Source organism: Xyrauchen texanus, chromosome 38, assembly GCF_025860055.1.
Source record: "Xyrauchen texanus isolate HMW12.3.18 chromosome 38, RBS_HiC_50CHRs, whole genome shotgun sequence".
Taxonomy (NCBI): Eukaryota; Metazoa; Chordata; class Actinopteri; order Cypriniformes; family Catostomidae; genus Xyrauchen; species Xyrauchen texanus.
This window is the reverse complement of record NC_068313.1, coordinates 33,420,574-33,443,179: the sequence shown is the minus strand read 5'-3', so window position 1 is coordinate 33,443,179 and position 22,606 is coordinate 33,420,574. Positions and strand designations below refer to the sequence as shown.

General features: G+C 38.5%; 2 protein-coding genes across 2 annotated transcripts in view; both read left to right on the top strand.

Moving 5' to 3' along the window:
* The first annotated feature begins 33 nt into the window (after positions 1-33).
* On the top strand, positions 34-4,750 carry smco4 (single-pass membrane protein with coiled-coil domains 4). Its single transcript, XM_052110415.1, has 2 exons — positions 34-276; positions 3,707-4,750. The coding sequence occupies exon 2, from the start codon at positions 3,801-3,803 to the stop codon at positions 3,978-3,980; it is 180 nt and encodes a 59-aa protein (XP_051966375.1). The 5' UTR covers positions 34-276; positions 3,707-3,800; the 3' UTR covers positions 3,981-4,750.
* Positions 4,751-7,821: 3,071 nt separating this feature from the next.
* LOC127631829 (proton-coupled amino acid transporter 4-like) overlaps positions 7,822-22,606 on the top strand; it is a 28,976-nt gene continuing 14,191 nt past the window's right edge. The window contains exons 1-9 of the mRNA XM_052110195.1: positions 7,822-8,048; positions 8,245-8,372; positions 10,105-10,198; positions 12,683-12,773; positions 14,680-14,768; positions 19,293-19,388; positions 20,617-20,701; positions 20,798-21,061; positions 22,206-22,304. Coding sequence (XP_051966155.1) covers positions 8,351-8,372; positions 10,105-10,198; positions 12,683-12,773; positions 14,680-14,768; positions 19,293-19,388; positions 20,617-20,701; positions 20,798-21,061; positions 22,206-22,304 — 840 coding nt within the window. The 5' untranslated portion in view covers positions 7,822-8,048; positions 8,245-8,350. The remainder of the gene's footprint in view (positions 8,049-8,244; positions 8,373-10,104; positions 10,199-12,682; positions 12,774-14,679; positions 14,769-19,292; positions 19,389-20,616; positions 20,702-20,797; positions 21,062-22,205; positions 22,305-22,606) is intronic.

Below are 22,606 nucleotides of genomic sequence, written 5' to 3'. Positions count from 1 at the left end.
CTCCCCCTGTCGGCAGTGAGGAGTCACTCCAGCCTGGTTTATTTTTCTCTCACCTCCTTCCTTTCGCTCGCGCCACCTCCTCGGCCTCCTCCGGCGCGCGAGGCTCCAGTACTGCCACGTAATCTCGGTGTAGAACCCCAGCTCACACACTCACTCAACTACGGAGAGCAGAGCCTCCGGGAACCGTGACAGCGACTGAGGAAAATTAAAAAGCTACCATACGATACTCCTTGAGGGTGGTGCGCGCGCGGGTTCGGCGGAACACGCACTGCAGTGGTAAGCAAAAAGTGCGTGGAAGTGTCCCCACGCGCGCGGCGCAAGTGCACGAGACCGAGTCTAGATTAGTTTCTTTTTACAGCGCAATCGGCGTGTGTGAAGTGAAGACTGAGACTTGGAAGTTATTGGCGCGCAACAGGTCTTTGATTTGTTTTCGTGTTTGACACATTGGAACAACTTGGTTCATTTTAAACATTGTCATACAACTTCTGTGCAGAAGGCGAAACTGTTGCTCTTGCTGGCATGCAATAGATTTCTAGTATGTTACGTACTGCATTGTCTGTGAATTTGACTGAATGTGTGATCCTCAGTTTGGAAGTTTATGTTTCGAGCAGTGGTTGTTAGTTTTTAAATGACGTCATAAGAACTGCACAACAAAATCGAAACTTTTGGATTCAGTGGAAACCTGTTAAACACAATAGAGGCCGTCACACCCACATGTAGAGCTGCTCTTCCATAATATGACATGCATGTACAGTAAATAACAGCGTGGGATGTCATGCACATGTTATTTGGCTGCTTTGTGTTACATTTTGATTGGGTTTGGGATGTGTAAATGTATATGTTTTGTTTTAAATATAAAGTTATTTATGGTGGCATTTTATGCACTTTTTCGATTGGTGTAATTTACTGTTTGTCTCCTAACATGTTGGACTGACAAATGACATTTTACCACTGGACAACCCATCTAGACAATGGAAATGTTTACTGATGAGCCAATTTATCATCCTGGCCAATAGATTTATTGACATTGGCTGATGTTTTAAAAAAAATAAAATATATATATATATATATATAAAATACACATTTGTACATTTTGTTTGGCCAAAGAATCTGCAGTATAAATGCTTATAAATGGGAGCATTTTCAAATTAAATAACAATAGTGCAAATGAACAAGCAACATTAGCAATTAAAATGAAAACTGTCTTTGTTTGGCCAATGAACAATTTGTCAATTTACAGACAGATTTGTCAATAGATAAGAAAGATGATCTGTTTATGTCTGATATATCAGCATTGGCCATTGAAAAACCCATATAGGTCAACCACTGGCAATGCAAACTTTAAAATGTGGTTGAGATCATGCAGTAAGAAATGTTACACAATGTCCCAGATTACCCTAATTACACCCTTGTTGATCTGCTAGATACTGCAGTTGAGAAAAAGGAAAATTGTCAGTCTGTTTGATTTAACGATGTGCATACTAAGTTTATTTAGTGTGTTCACAACTTCACATTATCAAACAATCTTAAGATTCAGGATATAACACACTGTTCCTGTTTGCCTGAGTGGGAATTGTGGCCCTGTCTGCTGTTCTATGTTCATTGTGTGTGTGTGTGTGTGTGTGTGTGTGTGTGTGTTTTCACATTGAGATTTCTTAGTGCTGGCCTTTGCTCAGTTGCCATGACTACAGGGGAAAAGTTACCACAGGTGTAAAGCCACAGATGGAGAAAGTCTTCATGTATATTTTTATATAAAGGATATCCTTATATAAAGGAATTGTTATGCATTTCTTGTGGAATACTGTACATTTATAAATGTATTTGTCTCACAGCATTTGAGATTGTGAAAAAAACTAACAAATTTTACCCAACATGTTGGCAATATGCACATAAATTAACCCTATTTTTTTTCTTAATATGTATATATATCCTGTTCTTATTGTAAACGAATCATCAGTAAACATTATTATAAAGAAAATAAATCTTTGCCTTCAGATCTTTGTATTTCATCAAAACAGGATAGCTTGTTTTAACATTTTGTCACCAAATCTGCAAATATTTCCTTCCTTCCGTCCAACTACCTTCATTCTGGTGCAAAGCACTTACATTTTTCACAATCCAATCAATTCCTAATATGGATAAAATCTGGCCCAATATTGTATTTTTAAACCGATCAGCCACAGCATTAAAACCACCTGCCTAATATTGTGTAGGTCCCCCTCGTGCTGTCAAAACAGCACCAACTCGCTTCTCAGAATAACATTCTGACATGCTATTCTTCTCAACACAATTGTACAGAGCGGTTATCTGAGTTACCGTAGACTTTGTCCCTTTGAACCAGTCTGGCCGTTCTCTGTTGACCTCTCTCATCAACAAGGTGTTTCCTTCCACAGAACTGCAGCTCCAAAAATTATCCATGCGGTTACCTAATCAGCCAATCGTGTGGAAGCAGTGCATTCAATCATGCAGATACAGGTCAGGAGCTTCTGTTAATGTTCACATCAACCATCAGAATGGGGAAAAAATGTGATCTCAGTGATTTGGACTATGGTATAATTGTTGGTGCCTGATGGGCTGGTTTGAGTACTTCTGTAACTGTTGATCTCCTGGGATTTTCACACACAACAGACTCTAGAATTTACTCTGAATGGTGCCAAAAACTGTTCTGTGGACAGAAACACTTGTTGATGAGAGGTCAACAGAGAATGGCCAGACTGGTTCGAACTGACCAAGTCTACGGTAACTCAGATAACATCTCTGTACAATTGTGGTGAGAAGAATATAATCTCAGAACGCTATTCTGAGATGCGGGTTGGTGCTCTTTTGGTGGTACGAGGGGGACCTACAAAATATTAGGCAGGTGGTTTATATGTTGTGGCTGATCGGTGTATGTCACATTACGGAAGTAAAAGAGGTTGTGAACACTGCTTTGTGTTGCCAGTAGAAGAAATTATGACCAGTAACTTATTTATCGGGGTCCAAGCAGTGTGGAAAGGTGGAAAAAAAATAGCAAATTTGAAAGAACATTATTAAGGACTCTAGTAGAGGACTTACTTTGTAGGTTTGATGTTTTTGCAGACTTACAACTTTTAGCTGAACAAAACGTACATATCTGATTTTATTTCCATACAACGTTTTGAGTTTTCCGGGAAAAACCGAACAAAACAAAAAGGACTCTTTCGAACACTATTTCGAACCGTTGGTCCAATTTACATGAAATTATGCATGTTTCATATAGAGACCTTTAATACAAAAAATGATCAAAAGATATTTGATTCGTCAAATCGTTTACCAATAAATTTTGTGACCCAAATTCCTTAACCCACATATTCTGTACAATTTGACGGATCAGATTTCTTGATTTGAAGGAGTTCGAAAAAGTAGGTATTTTTTAATGAAAATTTGATCCGAGAAACATTTAGTTTGACTTAGAGAATCAGGAAAAAATTACAAAGATGACCAAATACTTGAAAGTGTTTTCCGGTGTGTTCACCTGAATAGTGTGGGAGATTTGGGACCATCCTGGCAAATTTGTTGTCTCTAGGACTTACGGTTTTCATTGCCCATGGGCAGACAGACACTGGCACAGAAATAGGGTTCTAGCACCTTAGGATATAACTATTCTTAAAAAAGCCATCAAGTGCTGATGTCGTAAAAAAGTGAAGCAAACTTTTTAAGAACTTCAACTTTTGATGTCTTTTCACAGGAGGGGCGTCTTTCAGCTTTGCCTTCGGGATCACTGGCAACCTGCTGTGTGAGTTAGCGAACAGCTGTCGGAGCGCTTGAGTACGCACAGAGCCATGCGACAGCTGAAGGGCAAGCCAAAGAAGGAGTCGTGGAAGGATAAAAAGGAGCGCAAACAGGCCATGCAAGAGGCAAGAGAGCAGGTGGCGACCATTGTCCTACCGACACTCGTCGTGCTCGTACTGCTCATCGTACTCTTCGTCTACGTGGCGACCAGACCTGGAGCCATCGAGTAAACAGATTCGCCAAATGTCCCCTGTCTTTGTCTTTTTCCTTCATTTTCCCTCATTCTTTCCCAATGCCTGTTTGTGGATGAATTAGACACAATCGTAAGGATGAATGGATTGGTCGATGAAAAACAGTAGAGGGGTTTCCTGTGCCACGTACGGAGTATGTTGAAGGAGTCTTCCATTTTAGCTTCGAACAGAGCGACTCTCCCAGCCAGCAACATTTGTACCTGGTGTCATTAGGGGCCATGTTGGCTCCAACTGCATTTACAGGGTTCCAGTTTCATGCCAAAGCACCCAAGACACAGCAGAACTCAGGCTGACCAGATGCCTGATGCCTCTGTGCTCAGATTTACAAAGTCAGTACAATTAAGAAGAACACAGTTACTGTAGCATGCACAATCATCACACACATGCACGTCGCCTCACATTTGCTCTGTAACACATCCATTGATGGATTCCTGTGGATATGTCAGAAATGAACATTGATGGGTTAACAAAGAAATGAATGTTTCTTAGAATGTATATTTCTGAATGCTCATTACGAATGCCTCTCAAGTCAAGTCTCAAGTTGCTGTTGTTTTTGGTTAAACCGTGTATGTGTGCAAGCAAATGCACCATGAAGTGCATGGTTATATGACACATCTGAGATATACAAATCCCAGTGACAAACATACACTTATTTTAAATTGTATTCCAGCAGGACTTGGATGTAAAAATGTGCCTTAAATCTTTTAACAACATACAGTGGTTAAATGATTAATAAAGAAATACAAAGCCATGCAGACTGTTTCAAATATGCTTATCAGACCCTGTGATATGACCCCCCATTTCACGCTATGTCTGAAAAGACCCGGCTTGGGAATTCAAACTCAATTCAATGTGGTTTTGCTCAAGAGCACTATAGACCCTAAAGGGCTATCTTGTGGCTGCATTTGTAGACAACCTCTTCAGTCTTTCTGTTTGCTGGAAAAGAAATGGCATAAAAGAAAATCGTAGGCACATATGCAACTTGATGCAGTGTCTGAGGAAGTGCCAGACAATTTATAAATTGAGCTTAATGCTATTACTTTCTATTAAGAGCAGTGGCCTCTTGTGGTGCGTAGTTAATGCTTCCTGCTACATCTCTGATTATATTACAAATGTTTCAAACTAAATGGCACCCTTTGGTATTTGCTCTTAAATGCAGAGGCGTTTCCAGCATTGAAGGACATCCGGGGCTTAGCCCAGACCATTTTATTTTCACACTAGCAACCACTTCTCTGTAGTCCAAAGCTGGTGAGAGGGTATTCTTTGAGTTTTGCTCTTGCTGGGCCTGTTTCTACAGTTCCTAAATCTTCCACTCTAGTACTATCCTCGACTAACTCATCCTCTATCCTCCCTAGAATCATCTGTGATGCAAAAGAACAGATACAGCACATAACTTACTGCAAATCAGCTTCAAACAACTAATTCATCAAGTGCGACATATGTCAAATTGTAGACCAATACCATTGAAGAAAATGTATTTGGAAGAGCAGATCAGTGGGATTGCCCTAAGATCTATAATGATTCTTGAATTGTCATGTACATTACCATAAAGTCATCACAAAAGAGTTATATTATAGTGAGTAAAGTGAAGTAAAAAACATTTTTATATAAATAATTTATATTTTTTTACATAAATAGTCAAAATGATGTATAAGATCCTCAGTTAAAGCAATACATGAATGACTTTAGTCTAAGTTCATTGACACACCATTGAATCGAACTGTATATAATTCTCCATGTTCATCTGTCAAAATCCTTTCATTAGGATCATTGGGATAAGAAATGTTTCACTTTTAACTTTCTCTAAAGTAAAGTGACTGATTAATTGTTACCAGTTTCCATGCCTGATTCTGGCACATCTTTGCTACCCTCAAAGTGTATATTTACTACAAAGTAATATCACAAAACAAGTCACACATACATTTTATGCTAATGCTTATTGGTTATCCTTAGAGAAAACAACACCTGATAAACAAGAAAACTATGCTCCGAACGGGACTCCAACCGCGGTCTCCAGCGTGAAAGGCGGATGCGTTAACCACGAAGCTAGAAGTCGGAATTGGAGGTCTTGAAGGTTTAACCTACTGTGGGTGAAAGCCAGCCAGATGATGATCTTTAGACTTTAGGGACAAAAACAAATGTGAATTCTTACCCACTGACTCCTTTCGGAAATTTTAGAAGCCTCATTTGCTTCATTTTTGCTGTCTTTCCTGCTAACTGCTGTTAACTCGCCACTAAGTAACGTAAGTTGATGTCAGCTCCTCCCCTACCTGCTGCATATTCAACAGAGAGGAAGAAACGGAGTCGCCCATAGGCTACCGACAGCAAAGGAACTTATTCTATAGGCTAGATTATGCCTATGTCTATTTTTACAGGCTGTATGCAGTATGTGCAAAGCCAAAGCACAATGAAATAAGGCAGCTTGTGATTTCGGAGGTTTACATAGGCTATTGTCCAGTTTCATATTTGTCAGTCAACTTTTCAAAATTAATTCGGGGCTACACTCAAAACATTCGGGGCTGAAGCCCCGGCAAAATCGGCTGCCGCCGCCTCTGCTTAAATGTATAACTAAGTGGGCTGGCCCAAATATTGTATTGTGCTAAATTATAGTGTGCGGTTATTGTGGCTTGAAGGACTGTTTTAAAAGAAGCAGCATTATTAAAACATTCTTGCTGCAGGTAACTTGGAGTTGCCACTTAATTTAATAATAAATCAAAAACCTTTTTACATGAATGGAGGGCTACAGTGCGTGAGATTCTGTTGCGCCCTCTAATGGTTTTCTCATAGCCCACAAATCACCATTGCTACATCTTGTAAAAGGTCAGTGAACATTTTGAGAGTTAAGCTATCCCCATCTTATTTAACTTAAAAGGGGAACTCTGTTTACATGACACTCTTCCAAGTGCACACAGGTTTCAAGTTATTTAATGTTAAAGATAGGTTTGGAAGCTAGAGCTGAATTCACACAAAAAACATGAAACTATTTTCTTATAGACTCTGGTCTACGGTCTCAAATTGCCTTACTTTAGGTTTTAAGACACTTGGGGAAAGTTAAATGGAAGAACGAGTTTCTTGTTTTATTGCCCTATATTTTCATGGCATGTTTGTGTAGTAGGCCTAATTTATACCATACAATTTATATATTTAAATTAATATAATATACAATTTACCTTAAAATATAACAAACTTATACAGTGTATATCTCAATGTGTATATAGCTCTTAGCCTAGTTTTCATTCTGGTCAAACGTTATACACAGTCCTTATTTACAAATGCGCCATCTTTGATTTTTGACAGGAATGACAAGGAGGCTGTGAGGGATAACTTACAGTCTAATGGCACTGTATAGCTTAAAACATTTTTTGTCTACTGTTTTTTCTTAAATATGTTTATCATGTTTACCATGTTTTGTCAGCGGAATGATCCAAAACACTTTAAACAACGGTACAACCCAATGAAGAGACTGCAAGTCTGATTGACAGCCTCGTTTTCTTTCACGTCAGAAAATAAAAATGGCGCTACTCTGATTAAGGTCTATTAGTTTTATTGTGGAAGAAATAACTTAAAAACTTATGCAAAATAAATTAAAAGAGTTTATTAAAAATATGGATAGCTATGAATTTTGTATGTGTGTGTGTGTGTGTATATATCTATATTATTTTTATTTATTTTTTATTAGTTTTTTCATAATGAGACAAATTCGCATGTTCTACATTTATTTATTTATTTAGCGATTCATTTTTTTTATTTATCAGAGTGTCCCGGTCCCTTTAAGACTCGCTCCGAAGGCGGTGACGTTTGTCGTTTAGCTTGTCGGGCGTCTCGGCGAATATACTTATCTGCTCTGGTCCAGTACAAATCTAGACCTGGGCTCACTATCATTGACTGTTCGCTCTTTCCTGATGGCATGTCATCATTATAGGTTTGAGTCACCTCATCGCTCAGGTTGTACGGTGCGGATATCGGCTTCAGCACACGGCCGGTGATGGTCGCACACGAAGCTGGAGAGAGAGACCGAGGAGCGGCTGTGATTTCTGCGCTCCCTCGGTAAAACACATCCACAGTGATGAACACTGTACAATGCTTATAATATATATACTACATAATGCATTCGTGTAGAATGACATTTCTCTTTTTTATTATAATAGCAAATTTGTGTTAATTGTATTAGGTGACATTAGTGAGTTAGTTGTCTGTCTTGAGTTTTGAGCTTAATGTCTGTGGTTGCGCGTGCTTTCCACAGCTTAAACTCTGCGTGCCAACTCATCACAGCGCGCGCCACACGCCCGTGACATACAGTAACCAGCTTCAGTGTGTATGGATGTAAACCTCCTCCAGATGAGCAGCAGATGGCATCAGCAGAACAACTAGGTATTGATGATTGTCTCACGTCAGGAAGAGAGAGACATACACAGGGGCGTAGCAATATTTTAAAAGTAGGGGGGACACAGCTGTCAGTGGCTTGCACTGACCCAACACTTGCAGTGCAGTATTAATATATTCATGGTTGGGAGGGTTACTTTTCAAATGTATTCCACTACAGATTACAGAATACATGCTGTAAAATGTAATTTGTAACGTATTCCGTTAGATTACTCAGTAACGTACTCTAAATACTTTGGATTACTTCTTCAGCACTGGTAGATTTTTTCACTTGTTTTGACTATAAAAACTCTGCCAGTACAGTAAGACAAAATACACGTTAAAAATACATTCTCTGAAAAACCTAAATATTTTATGCATTGTTGTTTCAACAATGAGATAAATCAAACTGATCTTGCTTTAAGGATTTTTAGATATTGTTACTGGAAAACAATAAAAAAAAATATTATCAAGAATACGATTTTGCCCTAATATTAAAAGTCTTACTAGGAAAATAGAAATTATGATCCAACGTGAATTTTCTTGATAAAAAATATGATCGAGTCTGGTAACGTGCATGTAAAATGGCTAGAAATAGCATTTTAGCTTAGCGTATTATATTAATTTATACATATGACTTTTAGTATTTGTAGTATTTTAAAGATTCAAGTATTGCAAAATTAGCTGCAAAAATAAAGGGCATCTTGTGGAGGACTTGCTTCTTTTTCACACATGACATTAAAAGACTGAGCACAAGCTGGTCCTGAATAAATTACAGTAATGACAAATGTGCTTGTGCATTGTGGGATTTAAATGTATCCAAGTGTAAAACGTGTATGTCTACAGATCTACAATGAGACTTTAGTAGAGGTCTTAAGCATTATAAGATCAAAGCAAATCTATCATTTCCCTTCAGTATGTGAGCAGCTGAGCATGACTTTTATCAAAAGACAACAATGATTGTCTTATTATAATTATGAGTTTCAATAACATTTGTACGTTTTCATGTATAAAAATGCATGTGTTCATATCTATTGACTTCAGTAAACTATATAAGTGTTTTTCCTAATATTTTTTCCTATAGTTTGTCGACTGCACACCAACATATAGAGTCTAAAAAGCATAACCTGGGTAGCTCAGTGGTAAAGATAGTGGCTACCACCCTTGGAGTTCCCTAGTTCGAATCCCAGGGTGTGCTGAGTGATTCCAGCCAGGTCTCCTAAGCAACCACTCTGGCCCGGTTGCCAGGGAGGGTAGAGTCACATTGGGTAACCTCCTTGTGGTCACTATAATGTGGTTCGTTCTCGGTGGGGCGCGTGGTGAGTTCTGCGTTGATGCCACGGTGGATGGCGTGAAGCCCCACATGTGCTATGTCTCCGTGGTAACGCGCTCAACAAGCCATGTGATTAGATGCGTGGGTTGGCGGTCTTTGGCTTGAGGGCAGCAGGGATTCGTCCTCCGCCACCCGGATTGAGGTGAAATACTAATCACATTGGGAATTGGGCATTCCAAATTGGTAGAAAAAGAGGAGAAAAAAACGTAACGTAATGAAGACTCATGCACTGATATAAACTCCCCTTACAATGTGTGCTTAAAAGAAGGATTGTCCTTTGTTTTGTTTTTCCTGCTGTGAATTTCACGTAATACTGCCAATCAATCCATTTTAATCAGGCCACTACTTAGGTACTTACTACACAGCTATGTAAGCATTTGATAAACCAGTGGTTTTGTTTTGGAGCAGATATGGAGGTGATGACTCCTCTAATGGAGGAGGAAGGAGATGATAAGGAGGAGGATGTGGATGAAGATTCGGAGCAACTACCGCAAGGCATCACGTGAGTATCATCTGTCAGATGAGACCGAAATTATTATTACGTCTGAGCCATGATGCAGTGGTAGACACGTTAGAGCCATAGTGCTCAAGTGGGTGATTGGGGTTTAAGTTCGCAGTGCATCACGTTCCCTTCCTCTTCTCTCTGAGATATTGCCTTCCTCCTCTTTACTGTACTGTCTTATAGAATTTCACAAAAGGATCCTGTTTACACCTGGTTTACACATTTGTTTTGGGTAACCTGATCGTAAGTGGACGGTGCAGGTTCAAAGACATTTCGTAAACATGGACCAAAACATTTTGGTCTGATCTAATCTCTTAAGCCTCATTCAAAGGTAGTTAAAAACATGTAACAACAACGAATTTCCAGTGGAAATGTTATTGTGTCCTGATGCTTCTCGGACAATATTAGGATCGCCTACTCGCATTTCAATCATCCACTGCGCTAAAACAGTGGTTGAGTGCATGGGTGTAGGGGGAGTGGTGGTGGCGTAGTGGGCTAAAGCACATAACTGTTAATCAGAAGGTTGCTGGTTCGATCCCCACAGCCAACACCATTGTGTCCTTGAGCAAGGCACTTAACTCCAGGTTGCTCCGGGGGGATTGTCCCTGTAATAAGTGCACTGTAATTCGCTTTGGATAAAAGCGTCTGCCAAATGCAGAAATGTAAATGTATAAATGTAGATTTAGGTAGGGATGAGAGAGACATCTCCCTACCAACTTTCCAAAAATCTAAAAAATATTTAAATTATTGTCTTACCTCTTCTTAAGCAATAGTGTTGTGTTGTGGTACCTGTTGTTTTTCTCAGCGCTGTTCAGGATGCACCAATCACAGTCATTTGTAAGATAAAAAACAATAAGATAATTTACTGTAGATTACGTGGGATCTCCATTGGTATTTTACATCCAATCCTTGAAATGAATAGATTTAAAAAAGCATAGTTTATGTACAAATGTTTCCTGTCAAAAAGTCAAAAATGTTCTCCGTTTTGCATGCAGCCCAGTGGAGGATTCTGTTTATTTGGCCAGTAAGCGCCCTTTTGAAATTTAAAATTTGAATAATTGAGCCAGAGGTGCAGGATTTTAAGAGGCTGATAGTATAATTGAAAATAAATATTTTATTTTGCACATTGGAGAGGAACATCGGGATAGATTGGAAAATGTTTTGTCCATAAAATTGTGATAATAAAAAAGTAATTAGTTGGATGCTAAGCCTAAGCCTACTTTGTTCAGGAGGCCTACTTTTTAGATAAAAATGTAAGTTCATATAAATAATATTATGTGGAAGTGAGGGGAGTTGAAAAGCAGAAATTGGGGAAAAATGCAAATCCTCCATTCTGCCTATAACTAGTTTATCTTGTGATGTCATTTTGTACGTGTAAATTGTTCATTTACCCTTCGTTTTGATTTCTATTTGTGTAATGCTGGATAATACTTTTCATTGAATGTCACTTTATGTCCCTTGGATTTCATTTTCTTGAGGTAAATCTCCTTAATCTTTTCCTATTCATCTTTTTTATTGCATCGCATATCGCTTTCACATTGTCCTAGTTTACCGTTGTGGCGAGGAGGAGGAGGGTGGGGCCGGGCCGGGCCGTGAGTATGCACGCCCAGGCCCCAATCGGTCTTCTCAGCTGAGGAGAGGGATAAAGACGAGCCAGATGTGGCAGTTCAGGAGAGAGAGAGAGTCACATGCATCTGCTGTGTGTTTATGTTTGTGTCTTTTTGTTTAAGTTTTCATTAAATATTACTTTGATGGTTCGTCCGGTTCCCGCCGCCTCCTTGCCTGTCCTTTATACTGTTACATTGGTGCCGAAACGGTAAAGGAGGAGGCGGGAACTGAACGAAACTCCCGAATGAACTGCCGCATCCGGCTCGTCTTTACCCCTCTCCTCCACTGATTAGCCCGATTGGGGTTGCGCACTCATGGCCCGTCCCCACCCTCCTCCTCGTCACAATCGCATTTCACGTTTTTCCCCTAACCGTGAAGCCCTAGTGGTCAGTTCTAAAAAATATATATATATATTTAATATGGTGATGATAATAATGTTATTTTGCCATAATTACCAGACTGACTTTCTTGCATTTTCTTAATACCAACATTTCGAATATTATCCTATCCATAATATAAATGTCCCTACCAACTTTCAAACCAAACCTACACCGAGAGCGAGAACCACACATTATAGCGACCACGAGGTGGTTACCCCATGTGACTCTACCCTTCCTAGCAACCAGGACAATTTTGTTGCAACCAGACCCCCCCAGCTTTTTATTCTTGACTTTCTCAGTTTATTAACATGTAGTAAAATACTAACAAGGTGAGGGATTTATGTTGTGTTATGTTAAATGACCCATCACCCAAAATCCATCACTTGACACAGATGGTAATACCAGATGTAAACCAGCCCAATTATACACACAAAATCACTAGCATTGCCTCTTTCTCATCATATCCTGTCTCTCTTCATTTTCTTTTGTTCTTCAGGTTTACTCAGACTCTTCTGCATCTCTTAAAGGGGAATATCGGCACCGGGTTGCTCGGGCTTCCTCTAGCAGTGAAGAATGCTGGGATAGTGGTGTGTAACATCTTGACATTTTATGCGCTGTGTTATGAAAACATATTCTAGATGAGTTTCAAATGCATACAGTCTCTGGTATTATTCATCTCCACATGCAAACTGAATCAGAACACCCACTTTGAGGTCCAGCACGTATTTCTGAGCTCACAGGCCTACAAATTTAGACCGTAAACACCTTCTGGACATAGGTCTTTTAATAAAGCATTAAACCACAGGAGCTTTGGTTTACAGTGCTTTTACCACAGGTAAGAGTGAGTTTTTAAGTAAACAAGTGATGAGTTGAAATTCTGTTTTGTTGTAATGAACAGTCTGCCACAAATGCTGTTTATTGAGCTTAAAGGGTTAGTTCACCCCAAAAAAAAAACTTTTCATTATCAAATATTTTTTACTCACCCTCAGGATATCCCAGGTGTGTATGACTTTTTGACTTATGCACCAGAACACATTTGAAGAAAAATATATTTTTAATATCTCAGTAGGTCCTTAAAATACAAGTGAATGGCAATTTTCTCTTTTGAAGCTCCAAAAATGACTCCAGCTGTTAAATGATTGTCTTCTGAAGCAACACGAACGCTTTTGGTGCGAAAAAGATAAATAGTAAAGTACTTTTTTTAACTCTAAATCATGCTTCCAGTCAGAAGCGGCAGGCGCTGTGACGTACATCGACATTTGAAACACGTGAGAACTGATGCACGTGTGTCACAGCCGGAAGAGCAGCGCTGTTTACAAGTGAGAAGGAGGAACGCTGCACAGAAGCTTAGATTTAGATCTGTATTAATCTGTTTCTTTACGTACAGTGGTGCGTTTGTGTGCTTATCCTTTATGTCTCAACCAAGTGAAGAACGTGAGATTACGTAGGTACCATGGCAACTCGAATACGTCACACGAGAGACTGCTTGGACTCTATCCTCTTGTGAATCTGTCAGCAGCATTGGATTATAGATAAAAAGTACTTAATGATTGATCTTTTTATGTGCCAAAAGTGACCGTGTTGCTTTAGAAGACGTTGATTTAACCATAGGTCACCTCGATGAGGTTTATGCTGATTGTCTGTGATATTTGGAGCTTCATAAGAAAAATCCCCATTCACTTGTATTTTAAGGACCTACGGAGTCAAGGATTACATGAGGGTGAGTAAATAATGAGAGAATTCATTTTTTTTTTTGTAAACTATCCCTATAACTTGTTTTAAACCTGGAACATTCTTTTTAATGACTATAACACACAGTTCCAAGTGGCTTACTGCACTAGAAAACACCAATGTTCAATTAATAGATACATTTACTATTATTATTATATATTCCACTACTTAATATAGCTTAGTTCATTAGCCTACCTGCAAGCTGTTTACAGTTGCCAATGCAATGTGCTTTACAGTGCATTTTACAATTACTTTGAAGGCGTCTCATCCAATCAGAGTTTTTAGTCATTACATAGGCAAATTTGTTGTTCCACCCTCATATACTAAACATGGCATACTAACTGTTTTAATGGGTGAAGAGGTTAAAAAGTGAGTTCAAAAACGGATCAGACTGGTTTGCAAAATAAATGTTTGCTCTGTTTGTTTATATTGGCAGCATTGTTTACTAAAATGCTAATTGTTATTTGGTTTGTAAAGGTGTCTGTCTACAGGCTTTAATTGTATTAATTTATTGCTGCCATAAAGCCATCGTATGTAAGCAAGGTTCACACACAGAGAGAGAGAGCGAGAGAGAGAGATGAGACTGTTGTTCTGGAAGAAACTTTGTTCACTGCAAACAGATATCAACACTCATGTATATTGAAATGTGCACTGTTCACAAATTTAAAAAGATAATAAAGCTAATATTTTTTTTTTTTTGTATGCCTAAAACATAGATTTGACATTCTCTCTCTCTCTCTCTCTCTTTTTTTTCTTCTCAAGCTTGGTCCGGTTAGTTTGGTACTGATGGGTTTGGTGTGTGTTCATTGCATGCACATCCTGGTCAACTGCAGCCATCAGCTCAGTGAGAGGTAAGATTCCACCAATCGCAGCCCACTTCAGTTCTAACAGCCAATCACATTTCAGGCTGATTTTCTGAACAAACATTTGGCCCTGGCAAGGTATTTAAAAGTGTGGGTCACCTACAGAACACATTTTATTATTTGCATTGTGAAAAGTGGGTGTAGACACCAAGCAAGCGTCAAAATGTAGCGTTCCATAGTGTTAAAACTGCATTTCAAGTTTCACTACTGCAATTAAATGTTGGTTGACACAATAAAAACATATTTCACATCAGCTAGTGAATTGTGATTGAGGCTACTATGGTGCCTACCATCTCCTTTTGTGTTCCACGGAAGAAAGTATACTAGTTTGGAACAACATTTTGGGTGCACTACCCCTTTAAGCCTTTGGAGGATGTGTCAATCAAAGCTCAGGTCACCAAAGATGAGTTTCAGGTGACTGTTGCCCCAAGGTAGCACAGAGGAGAGGTTTTCCCTCTCCCTCTCTGGAATTCTGAATGGAGTTTTGATCCTGGTGGTGATGAAGACCCAAAGGCAGTGACTTCACACTCTGCTCACATCAAACGCAGCAATGCAAATGTGCAGACAGTGAGAGAGACTTTGGATGTGGCGTTCTTGAATAAAAGGATTTCTATCACCACATGTGGCATTTGAAGTATTCCCAAATGGAAGGGGCATTCCTGGTGTGTCGCTTTGAAATTGGATCTTGTTCGGAACCTCAAATAAATAAGAGAGGCTAGAATTGAATGTATCATAGTAGAAAGAACCAACTTCAGACCAGTGTTGGGGAAGCTACTTTGAAACTGTAACTTGCCAAGCTTCAAGCTTCTCATAATTTACAGTAGTTTAACTGCAGTAATGCTTCTATGGTTGGGAACTGAGAACCGGTTCTTGTTCAGAAGTGGTTTCATATTTCGAAAAATACCAGAACCATTTGATTTTCATGATTTTTGGTTGTGTTAACACTAACAGTTCTCGAACATGTACATTTCCACCAATGTAGTTGAAACATTGTACTAAAATACTCTTACAGTGTTTCCTGCAGCGCAATTCTGCATCAGTGCTGCCCCCAGGGATGCAGGAAATGGCGTGCTGCTTTCACGGGACTGCAAATGCAACGCAAACTGGGCTGGGCTATAGGACAATGTAATCGGATACCGGCGATTTCTGACAAATCATAATGTGGATATTGATGCTCATTGACAGATCAACAGTATCGGAAAATGACAAAACCATGTAGCTGGGAAGTTTTCATATAAATTAAATAGTAGTCCAGGGTGTAAATGAATGTAAAGATGTTGCTGTTTCGGAAGGAAATTGGTACTTTAATTCACCGAAGTGGCATTCAACTGATAACAAAGTATATTCAGGACATTACTGATGTAAAAAAAAAAATAATAATTTTTTAAAGAGAAGACTCAAGAGGCCTTATGGGAAGAATTGCAAAGAAAAAGACACTTTTGAAACAGAAAATCAAAAAGAAAAGGTTTGAGTGGGCAAAGAAACACAAACATTGGACAACAGATAATTGGAAAAGAGTGTTATGGATCTTAACCCCATTGAGCTTTTGTGGGATCAGCTAGACTGTAAGGTGTGTGAGAAGTGCCCGACAAGACAGACACATCTATGGCAAGTGCTACAGGAAGTGTGGGGTGAAAGGTCACCTGAGTATCTGAACAAACTGACAGCTAGAATGCCAAAGATCTGCAAAGCTGTCATTGTTGCACGTGGAGGATTGTTTGATGAGAACTCTTTGAAGTAATTTAAGAAGTTCAAATTTTAATAGTATTTTTTCACGTTATTAATACATATATTGTGATCAGTTGAATGCCACTTTGGTGAATAAAAGTAACAATTTCTTTCCATAAGAGCAAAATCTTTACATTATTCCAAACTTTAGGCAGCCAGCGTACATTTCAATTATCATTATTATTGCTCCAGAGAGTAAGTCCACCTTTGGTGTACTGTTGGTAGGCACAAGAGTTTATTTAAAAAAATAATAAAAAAAAAAACTTTTTTGTTTGTTTATTTTCACAATGTTCTTTTCTTTTTTAAACGCAGTTTGTGTTATCCTGACTTCCCGTGTCTAGGTGGATCATTACATTTACAAGTACTATCTGTGTTCTAAAACGTAACACGTAATATATAATCAAATGTATGATGCTAGCGTACGTGCTCCACTTTAAATGAGTGTTCTGGGTGATATGTTTGTTTGTTCTGCTTCGTGGCATTGTGACAAGTTTTACAGCTGTACACCTACTTATTAATACGATTATCTAATCAGCCAATCATGTGGCAGCCGTGCAATGCATAAAATCATCCATATGCGGGTCAGGAGTTTCAGTTAATGTTCAAATCCACCATCAGAATGGGGAAAAATGTGATCTCAGATGATTTTGGCCGTGGCATGATTGTTGGTGCCAGACGGGCTGGTTTGAGTATTTCCGTAAATTCTGATCTCCTGGGATTTTCATGCCTGATTTGAGTAAAAATGGATATTAAAAACCTTTTATATAGGGTTAATCACTAGACCTATTATTGTATTTTAACTTGTTTGTTTATTTTTTGCCATGAAAATAGCCACAGAATCTGGCAAGGGGTTAATTCCCAAACAAACAAATAATTTAGTTAGGATTAATGATTGGATTTCATATATGCCTCTATAAAAATTCTATGTAAATATGTGTTTTTTATATATTATACAGTATATCTGCTGTGTCGAAATCTGAAATGATCTCATCATTCGGTTTAGTGTCTGCTGAGAGCAGTAAATGCAAAAAGAATTGCATTTCTTAGTTCAAATCATTTCTTCCTCCTCCGTACAAAAAGAATCATCAATGCAATCCTTAAGGAACCAGAATCATTAAAAGGAACCGAAAGTGAATCTTTAAATTCCTTAAGATCAAGCTATTCTTTTGAAAAAGTATTGTAGGCATTCTTCGATCCCGAGGGATCATGGGTTTGTGCCCCTGTTGGACTGATTCGAGGAGCATCTTCTGTGGCTGTGCAATTTAGTACGGGAGTGCCAGTCCTTTCTGCACTGTGAGCAGCAGTTGGCAGAGGTCGGTCTGGTATCACGGGCACAGGTCTTCCTGAGGGCTCTAGTTATAGGTAGCTGTAATTTACAAACTACTAAATGTAGCTGTAATATTTTTAAATGTATATATTGGATTCACTTATATAAAAGAGTGGAGCTATTAGCAGACTGTGTTTGCCGAGGTAAACTCTGGTGAAAGCTGAGCGCACAATACTGTGATTTTTAAAAAACAGCATTTTGTTAAACTACGCTGCTTCTAACTGGAACAGATTGTAACTGGAAAAGCGGCACTAATTTGAAAACAGCTGCGCTACTGTTATGTTACTGAAAAGTTAATTCTTTAAATTAGAAGTGTCACTACTATTATATTACGAATATATTACTTTTTACTGCTTCACGCCAATTTTTGCAGATTTAATTTATTTATTTTTCATCAGTGTAAAATTTGAAGCATGCACATACTGCATTCTGACTGAACAGTTCCTAGTGTTTGGACTTTTCTCCAGTCTGAAAATCTGTCTGTGTGTTCTCACTTTTATATATATATATATATATATATATATATATACTGTATATATAAGAAGAAGCTGCTTCTTGCATGAATTTCGTTTCCAAACACAATCAAAGTACACTCCCTCGGGTCTGACTACAGGAAGCATGAGACTTCTGTTTCAGTCAGATGTGGGCACAATGTTTTTACCACGTACCAAGTGTGGCAGTGCTTGAGTGGAGAATTGTCAACCTCATGTTTGTCACTATGCTGTTGACACTTTAGATAAATCTAAATGGGGACATATCATTGACTTCTATTGTTTTTACATAAAGGCAATTATGCATTCATATTCATAAAGGATTCAAACTAATTATATTAGTTTGAATCTTACGAAATCATGCACGGGTCACAAGACGCCCCAAAATAAGAAAAGAAAAACTATTTTTCTATTAGTCTATTTTTAGCACCGTTGCATGACAATAAAAGGGATATTTCACATAAAAAAGAAAACCCTCATGTTGTTTAACCCATATGATTATTTTCCATACAACGGCAGTGGATAGCGATTCACTTTAAATCTTAAAGGACCCAAAAGTTTCATAAAAGAAAGTAATGTGTGAAAAGTAGTGATGTGTCATATTCCAAATCTTCTAAAGGCATATGATAATTTTGGTGAGAAACAAACTGATGTTTCTGAAGTTATTTTAAAGTGATAATCTTGCCATAGCTCACCTTTACACATTCAATGAGTGCATGAGAGAAGCTTATTTACATGTTCATGCGAGAACTGGCACTGTTTATGCTTTCGCAAGGTACTTGGCAAACCTCTGGGGACAGATTTGATCTCGAAGTATCGCAAAATATGCCCCCTCTCCCCTTATGTCCTCTTAGTTTTGACTGTGTTTTTCTCTTGGGAATTGCAAAAAAAATAAAATAAATTATATTCTTGACCACTGTTTATCAGAACTGTTTCCCTATTTATCTCTCTCATGCTTACTCACAGGTTGAAACGCCCCCCCCTCGGTTATAGTGACACAGTGGCTGTTGCCATGGAGATGAGTTCCTCCCAGTGCCTGAGGAGAGGTGCTCAATTTGGGAGGTGAGCTATCCCATCATGCAGTCCATTGGCATGACACCCCACCCAATCATCATGAGAGAGAGAGTGTGCATATATATATAGAGAGAGAGAGAGAGAGAGAGAGAGAGAGAGTGAGCACGAGAGCACATGCAAGGTTGCAAATGTGTGTGCTTGAATGAATGTATTCAGTAGGGTGCTGTTAAGACAGGATAGCGCCCGCAGTGGTATGTGCATCTGATGAATCCACCACACTAAGAGAAATCACGCCCTGAATCCTGAAAATACTTCTTTCTTACCAGGAAATGGTTGCTTCATTTTCAGCTGCTTTTGACAATAATGACCTGCATACTGAAAAATAAAGTCCCGATAATAGTAGTAGTAACTAACTTTTAGATGGCATATTTATAAGATCTTACTGGACCTTAAAAATGGTTAAGAAAAAGTATTACACGGTTCTCTGGAAAACTTGATTTTGATTGGTCAGTCGTGGCATTGTGCAGTCAGATATATTTGTATAATGACCACTAAACTAGATAATTGACAGTCGTCCCAGCCAGGCAACAGATTTTCTATATAGCTGTGTTAGGCCACGTCCACACTAATACATATGTACATGCATACTTTGGAAAACGGTGATGTTACGAAAATAAAAACAAAGTTCCAGATTAGTGTGAACATCCTTAGTAGAGGTCGACCGATAGTGGATTTTGCCTATACCAATAACTAAGGTGATGGAAAAGTCAGATAACTGATTAATCGCTTAATATTTTTAAAAATTGATCTATAGAATATTAAAAAAACGTCTTGGTCTGTCATTAATATGACCGGCACAGACATAATTCAAAATGAGTAAATTTATTGTACAACCAGAATTTGGTACGTTTTAAGTAAAAACGATTTTAAGTAAAAACAAGCGACAAACACACTGGGGACTCTTATTTTGAAGTGACGAAATACTGAAAAACTATTATCAACTATCAGTATTGGTTTTTGCCGATAACCGATAGTCTTCGTCTTAGTTTCACTCCACTTTCTTTCTCCTCTCATAATAAAATAATTTCAGTATTTAACAATTTCAATAGCTCAAATTTCATGTCCAATCATTTATTTGATAAGTATTTGTGAATTAAGCAGCCATTATCATGACAAAAAAAACAACAACTTTTGGGTGATACAAGACAGCAAAAAGATACATTTGTTATTTGTCTGTGTATTTTTCTATTAATGTATTTAACTTTTTACCTTTTAGGCACTTGGTGAATTTCTTCCTGGTTTTGACCCAGCTGGGCTTCTGTAGTGTGTACTTTGTATTCTTGGCAGAGAATATTAAGCAGGTAAGTTTGCGGTAGTAGAGGGCTCATGCTCCGTTTTGGCTTAAAAACAACAACCAATAAGATTCCTGCACTGAACACATGTTATTGTGTGTCTAGGTGATAGAAGGTACTCATTCGAACACTTCTGCGGAGACTGTGCTGTTATACTCCAATAGCTCAAATCAGGGCACTGTCTCCCCAGACTCGCCCTCTTTCGCCGTGGCTGCGGGGCTGGACCTGCGGCTCTACATGGTCTTCCTCCTTCCCTTCATCATCGTCCTGACCTTCATCAGAGATCTGCGGAACATGGCCGCTCTCTCCGCCATAGCCAACCTCTGCATGGCCGTCAGCCTTGTACTGATCTTTACATACATACTCAGCGTAAGTGCGTTTCATCATTACCTGGGTCTTTGCTAGTCTTGCCTAGCCAAATGTTTTGGCATAAAATTCAGTCCACTTTGCATCTTATTCTGGCCAATAACTGCCCACTTAGATGAAAGAGGTTGTATAACTGACGTAAAAAGTGGCCAATCACAGTTCACTTTTTAAAGCGATGTTCAGGTGAGGGTAAATCTGAGGGTTTACTTGCTACCAAGTCCCTCAAACAAACTTCAGTGCTTTGAATCTCACAAACTGTGGCAATCCCAGCTACTTGTACTTGAAAAGTGTTCCCTATGAACAAAACCTCCCAGAAGTTGTGTAAAGCCATCCAGTTGGATTGATAGATGAATTAGAGGTGGACCAATATTGGATATTTCCAATTCCGATACCTAAGCTGGTGGAAAACGCAGATAACCGATTAATTAGCCGATAGTTTTTAAATAGATTTATACAATGTAAACATTTGTTTTTATTCTTTTCTTACTATGAATCGCACAGATAAAAAAAATAAAATAAAAAAAAATTCAGGTATATTTTATAGTTCAACCAAAATCCCAATATTAACCAGAAAAAATACGATTTGGTGCGCAAATTTTATGTGTAAAAAAGCCCAAAACACACTGGGGACTCTTATTTTGAAACGATGAAAAAACTATCGGCATAGATTTTTGCGGATAATCAATAGTTCCAAAAATCAACTATCAGTTTTGATTTGATCTATAAAACCAATGTATCGGTTTACCTCTTAATATGAATCCATAGCAACTATCTGAACCGATTAATCGGTAAAACCGATATATAACGGTACACCTCTAGTTCTTAGTTTCACTCAACTTTCTTTCTCCTCACTTTATAGAATAATTTCAGTAACAGAATTGAACAATTTCAGTAGGTTACATTTCATGTCAAAATTTAATTATCTGTAAAACCGATATATCGGTTTACCTCTAATATGAATCAGACAGTCAATGGAGAGACTATGAGAGGTTTGGACACATGCTGAGACTAGATCTTAACATACATCCTTGCTGAATGTGTGTTTCTCTTTCAGCTTATATATTAGGAAGACTGAGAGTGAAATTTTAGCCCATGAGGCGAAACTTTATCTGTTTTTTTATCAGCTCTCTTTCTTCTCTCTCTGTAGGATATCAGTGATCCCAGAAACCTGCCGTATGCCTCCACATGGCGGAAGTTTCCGTTCTTCTTTGGAACTGCCATCTTTGCCTTTGAGGGGATTGGAGTGGTGAGATTTTGATCTGATTTGCACTTATTGGTTGTAATGACATCAGATGCACCTGCTGTACAGTCACTAAGGTTTCCATAGAGAAAAAGTGTTATTCTGTTCTGCTTTGAAATATCAGGATGTGCTCCCATTATGTCTTAAATGCAGCTTATTCAGGCAGCCTCCTGGCTTTTGAAACAGAGCTTTACTCTCTACTAACGAATCACCTTTACTTTCATTTTCTTGTTGTGTGTGTGTGTGTGTGTGTGTGTGTGTGTGTGTGTGTGTGTGTGTGTGTGTGTGTGTGTGTGTGTGTGTGTTAC